Raw genomic sequence first — 17,462 nt, 5'->3', positions numbered from 1 at the left:
CATTCTTCCAAAACATGCCATCTTCTAAAGAAGATTTGATGACCTCAGATTTCCTAGCTCTCCATGTGACAACAAACTGAGATTCTTTTATTTTTTAATTTTTTTTAAGAAATGGGATATTTGACAGTCTGAAATGGCTCCGATCCCAGATACTGCTATTATTGAATTGCTACAGCACAGGAAAAGGGCAGTGAAAAATACCCAGTGAGATAGCCAAAGTTAACCTTCCATATTTAAACAACAGTACTCTATTTGTCTAGACGAGGTATCTGTGATATTCAAGACGTGATAAAATTGATACAGGAATGGCATATCCAAACCGCATGCTGGCTGAAATACCAAGCTTCACAGGGTTAACATATTAGCTTAGAGACATGGGGCTGCTGCCCCACAGCTTATTGCAAGATTGAGGCTTTACTGAGCAGTAATTTCCTCTTACAAACTACTCTTCTGGTGTCGGGTAAGCAGGAGAAGCTGAGCTACTAAATTATCTCTGGAAATAAGTTGTTTTGTGTTGTTGCTGTTGGGGATTTTTGGTTAAAACAGGATTAATATTTAATTTACAGTTTTAGGGATTTTTGAGAGGATGAAAGAACTTTTCCCGTATTGGGCTCTTATCATGTAATAGTACTGTTTTTTTTAAAAAACTTCAAAAAGCAAACATCAATAAATAAATAAAAACTTCTTTCTGAATGAAAAATGTCCCCCGGCACAATAAGCTGCAGTGGGCCTGTCAGCATTTCCTCTGTCAGCATCTCCAAAGGACTGTAACGCAGCTCAGCCTGCCATGAGCACAAAGAGGAGCTGCAGGATCCGCAGTGTAAGTTTTTGATCTTGTGAAATGTAATTCCCAGCGAGATCTAAGCCTGACATTTGAAAGCAGGCGCTGTGTGAAATGCTCCCAGAGCCAGACGGGGGGACAAGTGCCACCAAGATGACCGTGCCGCACCTCCTGCCTTTACGTTGTCAGAGGTGTTGGGGTTAAATGGTTAACCCACTTGTTAGCTCCAGGATGTGCCTGGCCTCAGCGTGCTTGTCGGAGAAATTATAAAACCTTAAGCAGCTTAAGAGGAGGATATTGCACAAATGAATGTTCCCTGCTCTCTGCAAACGGCGTGTGGGTTGCAAAAGCCGGGATTTACAAAAGCAGGAGCTTGCAGGTGGGTGCTCCCACAGGGATTTGCAGAGGCAGTCATGCCAAGACACCACGCCAGGTCACTACAGCAGAGACCTCTCGCTGGTGGAGCACCTAAAAGAGACTGCCTTTGGACTGCCCCACGTGGCCAGGTTTTTGTGTTTGGTGTTTGTGTTTTGCCTTTGCTTTGGAATAGAGATACACTTTGTGCTTGGACAACCTATCCAAGATAGAAGAATGAACACAAAGAACAAGGGGATGTATTTGCTTTTTCTCCCTCAGCTGTGGTCATCCTTGTCTACTGCAAGGCTATTTGATACTTGGGCTGTGCTGCAAAGGCTTTTTCAAAGTTTATGGAGGGTGAAATTAGCAGAGGGTTTGTGTAAGGCCTTATTAACCATGATTCACATGGGATTTTTAAGGTCTTTGCTATGTTTAAGCTTATTACTGTCTGCTGGCAGAATGGTGAACTTTGCTAAGAGCATATATAGACAGTATTGAGTAGTGAACCCAGATAAGCATAGCTTTCAAGAATGCATCACTTCAGGCAATGATATGAAAACTGTCTCATCCTGCCAGTTGAACTCTGCCAAGGAACCTTCTCCAGAGGCTTCCTAACAGATGTGTAGAACCAGCTACCCCCAACCAGGAGAACCCTGCCTTATCCCCTCATCTTTCCTCCTCTCTTTCCATGCAAATCTTATTTTGGAGCAGCTCATTCTTGAAATAGTTAGGAGGAGTCATAATTTCTTAATGAAATTCTTAGCTGCAGACACTGTGAGAAAGCAGCAACTCCCTCAGTAGACATCTGCTTGGATTTTTGGCAGTTTCCCACGTCTAATGTTTTCCCTGGCTTTAACACGCCAGTCACTGCAATGACTGCTTGCTTTGGTCAGCCATAGACCCTGTAGGAGTTGCATGGGACGGTAAGAAGTGGGCTGTGAACGGGAGCAACAAATCAGCGTGAGCGAGAATAGTCCTGAAATTACAAGCTGAGAGACTGATGTGTTTTCTGAAGGGTCTGGCCCTCAGTGCCTGTGCACACAGCTATCTACTGCAAAGAGGAGGAAAGCACCATCCAGGACAAATAAGCAGCAGAGGCAGAAGCTGTGGGAGGTAAAGTAGGAACAAGCTGCAGACTACAGCACGGTGTTACTGACAGCTTCCAGCCTGCCAGCCTGCGGTTATGCACGTGTCTGAGACTGCACTGCTGGAGGTGGTGCGAAGCCCGAGAAGGCTGGAAGCCAAACCTTGGAGGGTGAGGATGGAAACGGCCGCGGTCCCCAGGGGGTGACCGGCCCCAAAGGGCTGAGCTGGACGGGGCACCGGGCCCTGCAGCAGCTCGGCTCGGCCGCAGGCCTGGAGGGGAGGCCGAGGCCGAGTGGCGCTCGGAGAAAGCGCTCATTAGAGCTTGTAATGATTTTTTTCCTGACTGCAAGACCTCCAGAGGCCGTGACGTAAAGCGACAAAAACGTATTTTTAACGTATTTTTAACACCGAGGGCACCGGGCTGTGTGGCCCCCCGGGGCCGCTCCAAGCCCGGGGCGGCCGCACGGGCGCGCTGCGGCACAAGGCCGCAGGCGGGAAGGCAGCCGCGCCTCTCCCAGCCCTTTTCTTGTTCCATTTATTATTTCATTTTCTTATTTTTATTTTTTTTAAACCCGCTCCTCCCGGGGAGGAGGCCTTCACACCGCGCCTCGCCCGCGGGCAGCCTCAGGCGCTTCCCCCCCGCTGCCTCAGGGTTCCCCCCCCCCCCCCGCCGCTCAGCACCCCCCTGCCCCTCGCCCTCCCCGGGGACGAGGCGGCGGCGGAGGCTGCCGAGCACCCCGCACCCCGCTGCCTCCCGGGGCTCCCCCCGGGGGCTGCCCCCTTCCACCCCCGGGGCCGGGCTCCCCTCAGTGGCCCCAGAGTGCGGGGAGGCGGCGCGCACCTGCCCGGGGCGGGCGCAGGCAGACGCCGCCCTCCGGGACTCCGCACCGGGAAGCCTCGGCTGGGGCCGCGCCGCCACGGGCAGGTAACGACCTCCGAGCCCCCCCTCAGCCCCCTGCGCCTCGCTACCCCTCAGCGCCATCCCGCTCTCCTCCTCCTCCTCCTCCTCCTTCTCCCCTCAGCACTGGGCTGAAGGCTCCGGCCCCCCGCGGGGTGAGGCGGCCCCGAGGCCCTGCTCGTGGCTCCTGCGGGGCACGGGGAGGCGGCGGGGTGGCAGCGAGCTCCTCGGGGCAGGCAGCGCAGTGAAAGCAGCGAGTTGTGGTGGGGAATGGTGGCCCTGTGTGGGGGCAGCTGGGCTGCAAGGGTGTGTGCCCTGAGGGGAACCTCCCCGCGCCTTTGGGTTCCTGGGTGCCCGCTCACTTTGCTAGGGAAGAAAGTGGTTAGGTGGCACCCAGTTCACCTCCGCTGCTATTACTGAAGCTCATTTCCATTTTTATTCAGGGCTAAATGGCGAACAAATGGACTATTTGAAGCATTTGGTTTGATCACCAGGAGGGACCCGGCAGAGGATAACCCACAGGGCGTCTCGGTAGCCTCAGACTCGTCCCTGATATGGAACAAAATGAAGGCGAGCAGGAAGGCCAGCCAGAGAGCCACGTGGAGAGCAAGACCATCGTGAAATCCTTGCCTGGGGGAGCAGCCCATGTCAAACTAGAGATAAAAAAGCATGCAGTTACAGACGACTACAAACTCTCCAAACGGGTGTTAGGGTTAGGAATCAATGGCAAAGTACTGGAGTGTTTCAACAAGGAGACGGGGCAGAAATGTGCTCTGAAGGTATGTAGGCTCTTTTTTTTTCCCCCTTGTTTATATTTTGGAGGCTAGGGTTCACTTCTAAAGCCCCAGAAAAAGGTACTTGTTCTGCTCCTCACATTTCACAGAGGGCTCCATGAAGAACTCCAATACGCAGGGACGTTTGTATTGCTTACAGCACAGTGGCCCAAACCTGAGTCTTTTCCAGAAAATTCTGCATGAGTTTCTGTTCTGTGAGAAAGCTTGCTAGATTTTGAAGGAATATATTATGCAATACTTGGGAATGCAACTGTTTTGGATCTTGTGCAATGAAATAGGCCTCAACTGGGAAGTATTTAAATATTCGTTGGTCTTTAGGCTTTTCTCCCTTTGAAGATTTTTTGAAGGGCACTATTAATTGTAGATGCAAAGCTGGTAGAGGCAGTCTCACAAATATTCAACTTTGGAAGGAGGATCTCTTTTGGCTTTTTAAGGGGCATTTCCAGTTTACTCCGTTACTCTCCTCTTTATCTTTGTGATCTGATTCCAGAAGGGCATTACCTGGGAAAACACACATAACAACAGTATTGGCAAGTACGTTTAGCTGTTAACTGAAGATGAGAAGGAATTTATAATGATATGCATAACTTAAATAAATGGACCAGTAGCCATTAATTAGAGAACATTAAGCTCGCCTGCCTTTCGCTCTGCAGCTTTTAACCTGAAGACTTCCTTGATGATTTTAGACTGCATGATAAAAATTAAAAATAATATTTTTTTAAACCTAACCCAAATGAGGACCAGCTTGGATATATGGCAGAAATGAAAACCAGTCAAAGTAATTGTCATGAGAATGTTTTAAGAAATGTTACTGAGTTCTTGCTGAAGTTGATGTGATTAGTTAGGATATTTAGAAGACTTTTGGGTACCCTTCTGCTTCATAAACCTCATGTTCACATTTGCTGCCAGCAGGACAAATCTGTTACTGGGCTGCCAGAAGGCCTGCTGGGGTCTGGATGTGCTCTTCCCTTTATCGAGCTAGAATTGCCATGCCCAGCAGATTTCTTGCACTCTGATGCAGGAGGCTGGAAGTACCTGGTAGCTTTGTATATTAAAAATAATTTTAATAGGTGAAATAGAAAAGGTTATAATACAGTAGCATGCTGATTAATGTGCGTGTTTCCAGCACTCTCATTTTTTTTTTTATCACTGTTTGTGTATCATCTACACGTAGCTGACTCACAAAGGTTTATCATCAGGGAAACTGGAAGTTTTAGCAAACAGCCTGGGAAGTACTGGGGTTTCACACCTGCCCAGGGGAGCGTTGGGTTTTGCTACTCTGAAGTGTGATCCATTAATCAGATCCTTCTGCTAAAATATTCATGGACAAGTGAGTTAACTTGAAGGGCTATCAACATTAATTTCCATACTTAGCATACTGTGATGAAGGATAGTATTCCTTCAAGTTAATATGGAAACTGTTCTGCTATTTCTGAAGGGTTTAGCAGGTTTGCTATTGTGGTGATTTTACCTTGCTGGGCAGCTGAATTCTACCACCACCGCTTTCTCACTACCCTTCCTCAGAAGAAGAGGAAGAGAAGAAAGTATGCTGGAAAGAAAAAAAAGGCTCACGAGTTGAGATAAGGATACATTAATTAAAGGGAAAAAGAAGAAGGGAAAAAAACAAGCAAAGGCTGCATGGATGCACAGAGAGAAAAGAGTCCTCTACTTCTCATCAACAAGCAATTTTTGGCCACATCCTAGGAAGCAGGGTTTCAATACTCATAGCAGTTGTGTGGGAGGACAGACGTCTTCCTAATGAGAGCCCCCCCCGTCTCCTTCTCCTTTCCCACCTTTTATTGCTGAGTGTGACATCACAGGGTGCGGAATAGCCCTTTCTCAAAAACTTTCTGCTCTGTTGCTCCACACGATGATGTCACTGACATATTGCAGGTGTTTGGGAACGCTTCCCTGTCTGGATCAGTCCGTGGCGAATGGCAGGGCGGTGTTTCCATCCCTGGAGCAGTCAATTCGAGGTGGACTGGACGCCCCTCCAAGCGAGAGCAAACTGGCCTGCAGTCTGCTGCCAAAGGGATGGAGAAAAATGCATTAGTGATGTCAGTAGCTTGGCTGCCTTTGACTCCAGTTTGTATTGAAGTTCTAGCAGAAATTATAGCAGCAGTTTTCCTAGGAGAACGCCTTTTGGCTGCTGTATTTCCTTGCAGTTCACGTACCCGAGCTGCTAGGGTTAAAATAGGTTTCACCATCCTGCTTCCTCATGTCTTCGCCATGGTCATGCAGATACAACCATGCGTTGTGGACCCCTGGTACTCTCTCCCTCGAGCAGGAAAATGCTGACTCTTAATGGACGAGATACTGCTCCATCCGGGTGAGGAGGAAGGCATATGTTCTTCACGGTGCTGGACCTGTTGGGACAATTTCTCTACGACTGAGATGCAGACCCGTAGTGGGGCAGAGAGATTTTCTTCATATTGCTGAGGCTGGCTGGACACAACATCCACTGTTGGTCCCATCCCAGCTCTCCAATTCATTGCTGCCAGTGTGCTGGTGTGTGATGATGGGGCAGGCCCTACAGACTTCTGCCACATGGACCACGTGTGCTGGACTTCTTGGGATCTCTGGTCATTGTCCAAATCACTATAAACCATCTCCAGCATGGCTCATTCCCTCAAGTGCTGGGGACGTATTATGTATCATTCATACTTCAGAGGTTTTATGGAAGCATTTTAAAATAGAAGTTGCCGTTTGAGAGCACAATCCAGTGGCATCAGGTGTGCTCCAGAACAAATTTTGTAGCTCTCCAAGGGGAAATACATTCCTTTGGATAGTAGCATCTGTAAAACGTTTTAATTCAGTGCTGAGAGCTGTGCAGGGGGAGAGGAGAACTAAAATTGCTGTGCCATGACAGAATGTCCTCTGCCAGATGGGGAGGAGGAACCTGTAGTAGATCTTCTGACATCAGCTTCTGTTTAGCATTGAGTGACTTGGCCAATTTTTTTCAGAACTCTTAAAATATGTTGAAGACTGAAGTTTGCCATTGCCAAACTGGAGTTTTGTCAGTGATGGTTAATATATCACTGAAATTGTGTTACGTATGGGTGTCATTCCCCCAGCTGTGGAACGTGTGCTCCTGTCTTCCAAAATGGACAGAAATATGAAGATGTTTATGAGAGCTCTAGAGAGCTTAAATGGCAGATAATACTTCGCTGCTTGTGTGTATGTATTCCTCATTGTTATGAGTTTAAGTGCTGAATAAAAAGTTAAATATGCAATTAAGCAAAATTGCCAGCAGCCCAGAGAGAATCTGCTATTCTCTCCAAAAATGGTCTAATGAGAAGATTACCCAACAAGGAAGGATAAAAACAGTGCTTGGTTAATTGGCAAGAATAGAAAGGTCTTTTTCCTAGCCCTGAAGATATTTGCAAGGATGAAAATGTTCAGAGAAGTTTCCCGTTGTTTCTCGTGAAACCTGAACTGAGCCATGCAAGTCCCGAACCTGCTCCAGGTTGAACTTCAGAACAAATCACCATGAAAAAAAAAAAAAATACAACACACAGGAAACTTTGGAAAAAAAATCTGTTGAGAGACAACTGCAGTGCACAGCTCTGTGTAGGGACAGTAGGGCCTTGGTGTTTCAGCCTTGCAATCGCTCACACTTCTTAGGTGCGATGTCTGGGTTATCATTCACTTGCAGGAATAGAAAGTGGAGGCTGTTGAAGCTGTCACAAAAGAAAACCCTGGTCTGACAGGTAAAGAGAAATGTAAAGATTGATTTGCAAGCTGAGCAGAAAAAAACTAAGGGCTGCTAGATGCATATTTTTTTTCTTGGAGGTTTGCTTGTGCAGTATCCATTGATATCTGTGTATATTTGTGGACAGATACTTCAAGTGTGAATGTGCTCCCTGTAACCTGCTCCCAGGAAAAGAAGAACATCACTCCTGCTGCTGAAGATGAAGTGTGATAGTCTGTTCCCCTGCACACCAAGCTTGTCCATTAAAGAAGCTTCTGACTTGGCAGATGGCGCTGCTTTCTGCCTGCAGGTTTTTTTGTTTTGTTTTGGTTTTTTTGTATGGGAACAAAGCCATCACAGCCAGGATCTGGATAGAAATTATTCAATGGAAGGAATTTTAACTGAGGTACTCAAGAGGAAAGGGCTCAAATAGGCAGAGATGTTCATCTCCAGAGCCATGTGTCAGTTGAGATCTACATGCTGTAACTGGGAGGTCCTGCTGTCTTCTTTAGTCCGTGTCTGTAATTGGAACTAGTTAGAATTTCACTAATCATTTTAGAGTGGTAAAACACAAGACATCCTCCCAGAGATGCTGCGGGGCTTTGGTTATTTTCCTAAAGTATTACGTGGCTTAGCTTACTCTGCTTGGCATTATGATTTGCTACACGCTTTAAAAATGTGTTGTCAGCTTTGTTTCTGTTAGATTGAAATGCCACACACATTGCTGTCCTGCTACAGAAAACCTAATCTGTTTACTCAGACACATAATGACATTTTGGCTGAACAGCAGTGTTTGCAAATAGGGAGAACACTGGGATTTAGAAGGGTAGAAGCATAAACAAAACTGGTCTGTGGGACTGGCCTTCCAGAAGGCGACTGTGTTTTGGTCCATCTCTTCCTTGCAAATAGAAAAACTCGTATCTCTTTCTGTATTTGATCCAGAAATAGCAGTCAAGTGAAGTCAAGTCACTTCTATTTTTATCTTTTCTTTACCAGCCTGCCCTCTTCTGTTCACTTTACCTTTGGGGGCTAAAATTTAACTCCTGCTTCTTTACCAGTGTCATCAGCCTGAGTGTTCTGTGCTGTTTTTCCCCACTCCTCCCTCTTCAGGGAGAGGAAACCGGAACAGCTGACTACCTGTGAGGGTAAATGTGGGCTCCTGGCCTTGTCTTCCCATGGAAAAAAAATCCAGCTCTTTGTTCTTTCATTTTCTCTTCCCTCGTTTTTTCTTTATTTGTACAAATTCCTGCTAAGTGCTGTCAAAATAATGTTTCAATGCATTTGGCCTACCTTATTTTTGCGAAAGATGGTAGAAAGAGCTCAGAACGGTGGGATCAAGAAATGGGAGCTAGAGACCATTCTTTTGCTGGGTTGTTGGCGTTTTTCTGCTTCTGCGGTTTTCAGGATGTTTCAGGATGTAAGAAGCGTTACATGTTGGCATTCTCTTCAGCTTCAGTAAACAGATGTTGCTTCTTTCCAGAAGAAAATGAAGGTCAGTTCAGGCATAGCAGCAAAACAAAGATGGAACTTCAGGAAAACAAAGTGCATTGTTTTATGAGTAGTTTGATACTTTTGATATGAAAACTCACATGAATAACAGTGTGGTAGTTACACAAGTTGCTTCTTCCCTAAGCACAGTGCGTGCATGCCATTTACTGTGTCTGTCTTCCAGTCATTCTGAGACTTTCAGATTAAGGTAGAGTATATATGAATGGGCCTGCTCGTTCACAGGTCTTATCCTCTAGAACAAATAGTGAGTTAAGCAGTGACCTGCCTCATGGAAAATGTCCTGTGCGGCTGAATGCTATCAATGGGTACGTGATTTGCTGATTTGAAGACAAACAGGTGAAGCCCAGTCATTAAACAAAAGAAAAAGCAAACACTAAAATGAACAGGATCCTTTTCTTTTAGCTTTAAGGTACTTTTGGTGAATGATATAAATGATAATAATAGAGTAGGAGTCTCTACTATAATCCACAGGAGTATTAGCATAACTTTGTACTCAAGAGGAAGCAGGTAATAGAGAAATTTTGCAAGAAATCATTACCTGTAATGGATCTTGGAAACCACACATAGGACTATGTAGAGAATGTGGTTCTGCTTTCCAGAGTGGAATCACTGAGGAGAAAGATTGTCCTTGATTTCATTTAGTTTTGTGAGCTGTGTTTTTGCCTCTCACTCAATTTTCATGTTTCTGATTAAGTTAAATAATACTACATCACCTAAGCTAATCACTGGATAGTCTGTTTTCAGTTAGTATACCCTGAAGCCAGATGAGGGTTGCTCACAAACAGGAGACTGTACAGTCAAATGGTCTGTTTTGCAAGTTATCTAGATGGCTGGTACTTTTAAAATACACTGCAGGCAATGCATATAGAGAAAGTGAAGGTTATTTTAGGCTGATGATTGATTGTAGAACAGGAAATGTTAACAAGCATCTTGGATGCTATAGATTGCATTTTTAGAAGAGAAGAAAATTATGCCAGATCAGGAACCAAACATTTCAACATTTCAGAGCAAGGAAGAATAATGTTGTGCTAAGCTACAGCTGTGCTGGGAATTCAGGGGAACCAAGTGTAATTGTTGGTTAGGTTTTGTGCAGGATGAAGGAGCTCTTGCTTTACTGAAGTGACTGTGTGTTTCAGGAGGAAATTAGTACTTTAAGTGAAATATTCTGTAGTTCCCTCTTACCTACCACGTTTCCTGCAGCCTATTTATACTGGTTTATCTCATGCTACAGTAAATTCAGTGTCAGTAACACAGCTGAGTATGAGTAATAAACTCCAGGAGCTATGTGTTGGTAGATCAAAGCCAGAAACATTGTAAAATGAATATGAGTTCAGAAAAGTTCCAGTCAAATGGCAGCCCCCAGTGTATGGAGGAGTACCTAAAATATGGATAGCATGAGACTGGTCCTTGAATTTTATCCTTCAGTGCCAATCTTGGTAGGGATTACGTAAACATGCACAAAATACCTAAAATAACATCCAGTCAATTAAAAAGTGGGTCATTTCTGCTGCTACAAGAATTGTTTTTAAACCAGTGAGTCATTCAAGACCTGAGTCTTTCAGCACTTTGTACGTATTTGGGCCAGAATGGCACTTTCCAGAGTGTCAGTTGGACTAGTTAATTAAAAAAAGGTGGACTTCATCAATTTACTTTGATGATCTGATATTTTTGACTGGTCTTTCTCCTTATTTGAAATATAGCAAGTAATTAAAAAAAATAAAAAAATAAGATATTCTTGGTCTGAAATAATAAAACTATGTGTAGTGAATATATATTAGGTTCAATAGCAGTTCATAAAGTGCAAACAGAAAGGTAAATGCTGTAAAACCCTTAAATAATCTCACAAAACATACCATGTAGCTGCAACTTTGCAGCTATGTTCTCTTCCAGTTGACTAAGCAAGCTGGCACAAGTTGTACCCTGACTTGTGTAGCAGCAAAGCTCTGACAGATCAAGGTGTGTTCCCCTGTCTTTGCCCAGAGTCAAAGATCTCAAAGTGTTATAGGTTTGTGTCTTATTTCAACCATGAGGAACGTGCTTACAGGCAGTTTGTGCGGGGTCAGATGCAGCTTATTGGCAGACACCCTCTTTAGACTAGAGGACCCTTCTCTTTTTCTTTCCCTCCTCCCTGTAGAGTCTAAATCCTCCTGTTCCATTTGACTAAAGGAAAACCTTGCTGATTCATGCTAGTTGGGACTTTTATTCCAGATAACTGGATTTTGCAAATTAGTTTAAGTGCAAGAGAATGATAAGGAGGAATTTTAAAGTTCATCTACTAGTCAAGTGACTTCAGCCTCATTTACTTGTAGTAATACCATGGAGAAAGATGCTCAGACTGGAAAAAACTGATAACATCTTCTATAATTGCAGAGGAATCAAGGCTGCACCTGGGTACCATGGTTTATGCGCATCTTTGTTTTTTTTTCCTTAGTGCATTTTTGTCCATATGCAGTAGCACCCTGTATAAGAGCAGTCTTGTCTGCAAATAAGTGACTTGTCATGGTAGCCTGCTGCCAGTTAAATCTCAACAGGAAAAAAAAGAGATTATCTTCATGCTGTGTTAAATTCATGGGAAGCATGAAGGAGGCTGCCACTGTCATTGGGAGAAGAGCCAATGTGAAACTAAGAAACTTATTAAATGAGTCTTGTGCACACGAAGACTCTTTTGCGCTAATCAATTCACTGTATACGGCAGCTTAAAAAGTAAAACATTTATTTATTTACATAATCATATATACCATGTTGCATCCCCAAATGCTTCTGTAGCTACTATTTGCTCGACCCTGAAAAAGTTCCCGATTCTCAGATGATGTGCATATGTTTCCTTGTTGTGGAATTTTCCATGTCAAATATTTCCTTTGAATGCCAGATTTAAGGATTGCCAGTAATACTCAGATGCGGCCGGTGGTGGAGATGGGCAGGGGGCTCTGTTCAGTATGTGCAAGGCCGTGAGAACAGTCGGTCCTCGCCAGAGTGCGCTGCTGGTGGGGTCTGTCTGGATGAGAGCGTAGAAATTGTGTGGATTGGGGTATTTTACACAGACTTCCTAAGTATTTAAGATGATTCAAAGCTCCCTAAATGAGATTAAGGTATAATGCTCCAGCACTTTAATACCCCAGGAGTGAAGGGGGAGAGAATTCTTGCTCAGCATGTAAATTACGTGGGGCCTCCTCGTTCCTGAATCCTTACAGTACACGGCATTTTGCACAGAAGCTTCCGTGACCTATTTTAACAGGAAAAGTAAGTATTAAAATTAAGTTTCCCACTAGAAATGTTGGTTTGCTGAACATAAAAAAGAAACAAACCAAACCACTCTAAATGTACTATCTCTACGAGCAATTTCAGAAGTTCGGGCCAAGGAGCCAATCTTATTAAAGCTGCACAGCTCACAGATCTTAAATCTTGCCAGTTCAAGCTCTGGCTCTTCTCCATGGGCTTTTTCCCAGGGTGATTTTGTCTCGGGTCCTCTCCAGTACACTGGCCCTCCAAGCAAAGCCCTGAGGCAGCCCCCTGGGCCTGAGGCAGCTGGGGTTGAGGATGGATTTATTAAGCCAGGTGTAAGGGGAGGGCTCAGAAAAACTCTTTTGTTTGTTTGTTTGTGTGAACAGCATTTCTAAAATACATAAACTCTTTGGAAGCGGCAGGGTATGGAGTGACTCATGCGCTACATCCACTGAACTTTCTTGTGTGGGGAAATTTTGGCTGGGGCGAGTAGTTTGCCTAGGTGTGAATCAGCTGTCAGCCCTTATGAAAGCACCGGGGTAGTGATTTGTAACCGCAGTCGGTTTCTATTTTGCTGGGGGTCGGATTTGCGTTTTGGTTTTTGTTCTCAAGGGAGAGTGGTTAAAATCTGGATGGGGAGCAGCTGCCTTGCGCACCTGCCTTCTGCATAGGACCAGCGAAGGCCTGTGGCCTGCTTCGGATCAAACCGACCGTGTTTCGGGGATGCAGGGGCCTTAAAATCCCCCTTGCACTGCCACAGGACCCCGCTGCCGGTACAGCTGTAGCCACCACAGCGTCCTTCTTGTTCCAAGGGTGAGCAATAAGCACTCTTCCCTCGCTTGATTTTTAACCAAAATTGTATTTTTTGGCTGCTGTGGATGAATTCCCCTCGGGGCTCTCCTCCCATTCCCACTGTTGCTTTCAGCCAGCGTGGCTTTGTGGAAATCAGCCTGGTTTCCTCAGCAACGGGGCCGTCACTGCCAGGGATGTCCCCGCCGCGCTGTGAGGCAGGCGGGGAGGCCCCGCGTGTTCCCGGCCTCGCTGCTGCGGCGCAGGCCCCTTCTCCATCGTCTTTGTGAGGAGGAAAAGCCCTTCATTTTCTTCTGCTCTTCCCCTTCCAACCGATTTACAGTCAAAGTTTGACGCCTAGGCAGGGGACGGGGCTTGGTTGCTTGGAGGCTTCCTGTTCTTTCAGGCCCTTTCTCCTTTCCTGTGACCAGAAGAGCGCTCACGTACACGCAAAACCTGCAGCGGGATGTTTGTGGGGAGAGTAGCACATCGGTCTTTTTGGCTTACATTTAATGTCTGCTGATGAATGATGAACGTGAAGAATGCTCTGTCCTTTTACCTCGCCCGGTGATGTGAAACCAAAGGAAAAGCTGCTCCAGTGGAAGGACTCGGTCTCCTGAGGCAGCCATCCCCTTAGGACAGTAACTAAGCATTTCTGTTGCCTTGAGAAATTGCATTGTTTGAAGGTGTTTTCTCATACATAGAAATTCATTGCCCCAGGAACTGAGAGACAGTGGCACTGTGACGAATTTGAGAGAAAACAGTGCTTCTCTGAGCATTGCAAACAGGAAGAAGAAACCCATAGTGTCAATACACTGCACAAATCCAGCCATGGTCTTCTAGATCCTTCTGCTACAACTTGTAATTACAAAGCCATCAGATAAGTAAAGAAGCTCTGAGCTTGAGAAGGCATCTTACTGCTCATCTCGTGCTAAGTGCGTTGCTGCTGTAGGTGTACGGTGTCCTCCTGTCCAAGGAGAGGGAGGTGGAGATTTGGCCTCAGCTCTGAATAATGCCATTCACTTGCATAATAGTTTCATGTAGGGTGTGTCTTCCTGGACAAGTTGTTCTTGTCTAAACTAGGGTGTAAATGTACAGTGCAATACATTTTCACAATGCCTATTCATATTCAAATCTTTTTTTTTTTTTTCCTCTTGTGAAGGTCAGGGCAGGAGAACACTTATATCGGTGTGTTGGCCCATGGAAATGCAAACAATATAATGCTGCTGGAACTTTTTTTCAGGCATTTTCTGCTGCTTATTTTCACCTTTAATAGAAATTACAGTAAAAAGCAATTGCTGAAGACTGTTCGTTCCATTTAACCAGAAGCTGAAACTTCAAAGAAATTGGAAGTTAATGCTTTAAACAGGCTCAAATACATGATGAAAGCATGTATCCAAATGCTGATACAGTTTCAGTTCAAATTTGGGGTTCCTATTAATGGCTTTTAAAGACTAAGCTGCAATTTAGAATAGAAGTGCAACCTGCTTTTGGTAGCTGGTTGTATTCTTGTTCTTTATTTCTGTTACTTTCCTTACCAAGTAACTGGCTCTGTGGTGGAGCTTGTTGTGCACAAGTCATTCCTACAAAGGGCAAAAACTTTAGACTTTGTTCAGCTTCTAGTGCCTTGTCTACTGGAATTAGATATTTTACCAGGCCTATCAGGATTAGTTGGGTGGGTTTCCAGGTGACTGTCTTTGTCTGGAACCCAACAAAGTGACTTCTCACAGGATTTCCAGCACCAGAGTACAGGGAAACAGACCGATAAAGTGAGAGTGGTGGATGAGGAAAGGTTAATTAATTTAGAAGCAGTTTCAGTTCTGGTTGATTGGCATCAAGTGGAATTTTCCTCCAGTCCCTCAGCTCTGTAATAGCTTTTTCCTGATGCTGAGATGCTGTGATTAAAGGCCTCTTGAAGGTGGAGGGAGTGTGAGAGTGGCTTTTAGTTCCAGTCACACTTCAGAAACCCTGATTGCCAGGCACGCCTCTATTTTGGCAGGTGAGTGTGACTGCCTTGACTTGAGCTGGGGCCGTGTGCCTGTTACCGATGAAAAATGGGGCATTGCACTCAAGATCTGCAAAAACTAACCTCTTACTGCAGTAGGGAGGAGGAGAAAACAGCAATATGCATTATTGATAAAAGGCTTCATACAAGAGCAATTAATTCTGAGTCTTTCCCACCTCTCTGCTGTCTGAATCACTGTTGTGGAGGTGTGAGGGAGGGTGAATGATTGCAGTGTTGTATGTTTGTGCACAAAAGCCAAGTCTCACAGGGGAAATCTGGAGAAAGTTCTCAAAGTGTTGGTCCAACACAGCAATAATAATTTTTTGTTAAATCAAAATATTCCAAACTGGTAGTTGGCATCTATGGCAGTCTTGACTTTGGCAATATGAGCTAATAACCATGTAGGACTGTAGGACTGCTCCATTTACAAACGAAAGCAGGATTTTGCCTGCATCCCACAAGCAAAGGAGTGTGTTTCACAGGAGGGCAGTTTGGGAGTAAGAGATGGGTTCGAGCTTGGAGCGCAGGTAGAGCCAGCGTGAGAACAGGCAGCGTGGCAGTCCTCAGACCGGAGGATGGGAAAACACCCACAATGCTGGAGTTTTTCACATCATCTTTCGCATCTATCACAAGCATTGAAGGTTGTGAAGAGGTTTGTGTTCTATTTTTCTGTTCATGCAGACATTTCAAACTTGAACATTTAAGCCCATTCAGCGCACTGTGACTTTGTAGTGTGTGCTGAACAACCATTTTCTAACGCAAGTCATGCGTGTTCCAAAGTGTGATTTTTTTCTTCAGCTCTGTTTCTTAAGGATGCTCTGACTTGCCTGGTCCAAAAGGGTCATTGCTCTCTTCTGAAACCAATCTAGTGGCCTGCATTTGAGCAAGTTAGAATAGGGATGGCCTCAGCTGGGGCCAGGGGAGTTGTTAATGTCACTGCTAGTCTCTAACTTCTTACGTGCGCATGGCACCCCAACTACATCACAGAGGAATATTGCACTGTTTTATATTAAAAAATGAATAACAGTAATGTGTTCTGCTTTAACTTGGTTCCCTACTGTGCAGAGGATTACCAGTAGACAACTGCATGTCATTACTCCCTTCATTATGTGCACAAGAGCGTTGTTTGCTTATTTTCTTTGGTTGAGATGAGCACTGCTAATATATTATTAATGTGAATTAAGGTTCTGTTTTATGGTTACTTCTTATTACCCAAAGGTTCCTCATTTTCTCTGAAGGATGATATCTTTCAAAGCTCCCTAGTACATCAGTTCTACAAAAGAGTTTAGCAGAGTAGAGTTCCTTCTATTTCAACTACTTAACTCGAAGCAATGCAAAGGAGGCACGACTTTTCTGATGGGGTGACCCTGCTGAGAAATCAGGCTGTACTGTTCAAGCCTTCAGATAACACTTATCTTGATTAAAGTTAACTCTTATTTTTGAATAAAGTTAATTCATGCTTTCAAACCACGATTTAAATCAGCAAGTTTTTCATCTTGCTACCTTATACTTTTGCACTGTAGTCAATCTTTAGATTACTGCATATGTTTTGCTGCAGAAATCTCTGCTGATGTTTCACATTTCAGCCTGCATCTGCCCAGGGTGGCTGGTGTCCCTGCAACCAAACCTGTGGGGATTTTCTTTTTCTCTTTGCTTTTAGAAATGGTTTAATTCATAAAACTTCTTAGTAAAAATAATAATAATATAATAGTATAATAATAATAAATCCTATACAGATCCTGAGCTATGTATTATTGTGTATTGGTTGCTAAATATTGCTTCTGAGACATTAGGTACAACGATCTCTCTTCTAGTTCAGTAGGACCGGTCACCATGGATGGTTGGTAGCTGACTGCTTGTTTTGTAGGGGATGTGCCTGGGAGGGCCAAACTCCATATTCTAGGGACCTCTGTCATCACTCTCCATGCCTGGGAGAACTTCATCCACAGATAACCACAGCTTTGTTCTTCCATTCAGTTCATTCCATGCTTTTTAATTTAATTTTTTTTTTTTCTTTTCCTGTGTAATCAGGGCAGAAGTTGATTCTCTTCCCTGCCACCCCCATATTCATTTTCTGGAAGGATTACATTTTAACTGCTAAATGTCAGTAAATGTCAATTTTCCCTACTACCCCTAAACTTCTATTTCATTACTTTCCCTTCATATAATTTTTATTAATCTGTGAGACATCCCTCTTTGCTATCTTTCCCTTTTTTTCCTCTAAGATCCATGTATTATTCAATAAATAGAAACTCAGTTTGTGAAGTATGATTACATTTCTTGTTGATCTTTTTCCAAACCACTAAATTTGAGGTTTTCAGTATCTACTT

General features: G+C 44.4%; 1 protein-coding gene across 3 annotated transcripts in view; it reads left to right on the top strand.

Annotated features, from left to right (window-relative positions):
- MAPKAPK3 (MAPK activated protein kinase 3) overlaps positions 1–17,462 on the top strand; it is an 89,023-nt gene that overhangs the window by 35,741 nt on the left and 35,820 nt on the right. The window contains exons 1-2 of one of the 3 annotated variants that reach the window (XM_084531307.1): positions 2,901–3,149; positions 3,566–3,901. In XM_084531307.1, the coding sequence (XP_084387433.1) occupies positions 3,677–3,901 (225 nt within the window). In that variant the 5' untranslated portion in view covers positions 2,901–3,149; positions 3,566–3,676. Of the gene's footprint in view, positions 1–2,900; positions 3,150–3,565; positions 3,902–7,755; positions 7,918–17,462 lie in introns of those variants that run through there. The other 2 variants (XM_084531308.1, XM_084531306.1) reach the window with 2 other exon arrangements.

Source organism: Aythya ferina (genome assembly GCF_964211825.1).
Source record: "Aythya ferina genome assembly, chromosome: 10".
Classification (NCBI taxonomy): Eukaryota; Metazoa; Chordata; class Aves; order Anseriformes; family Anatidae; genus Aythya; species Aythya ferina.
The sequence above is the reverse complement of the archived record's forward strand: the minus strand, read 5'-3'. Positions and strand labels throughout refer to the sequence as shown.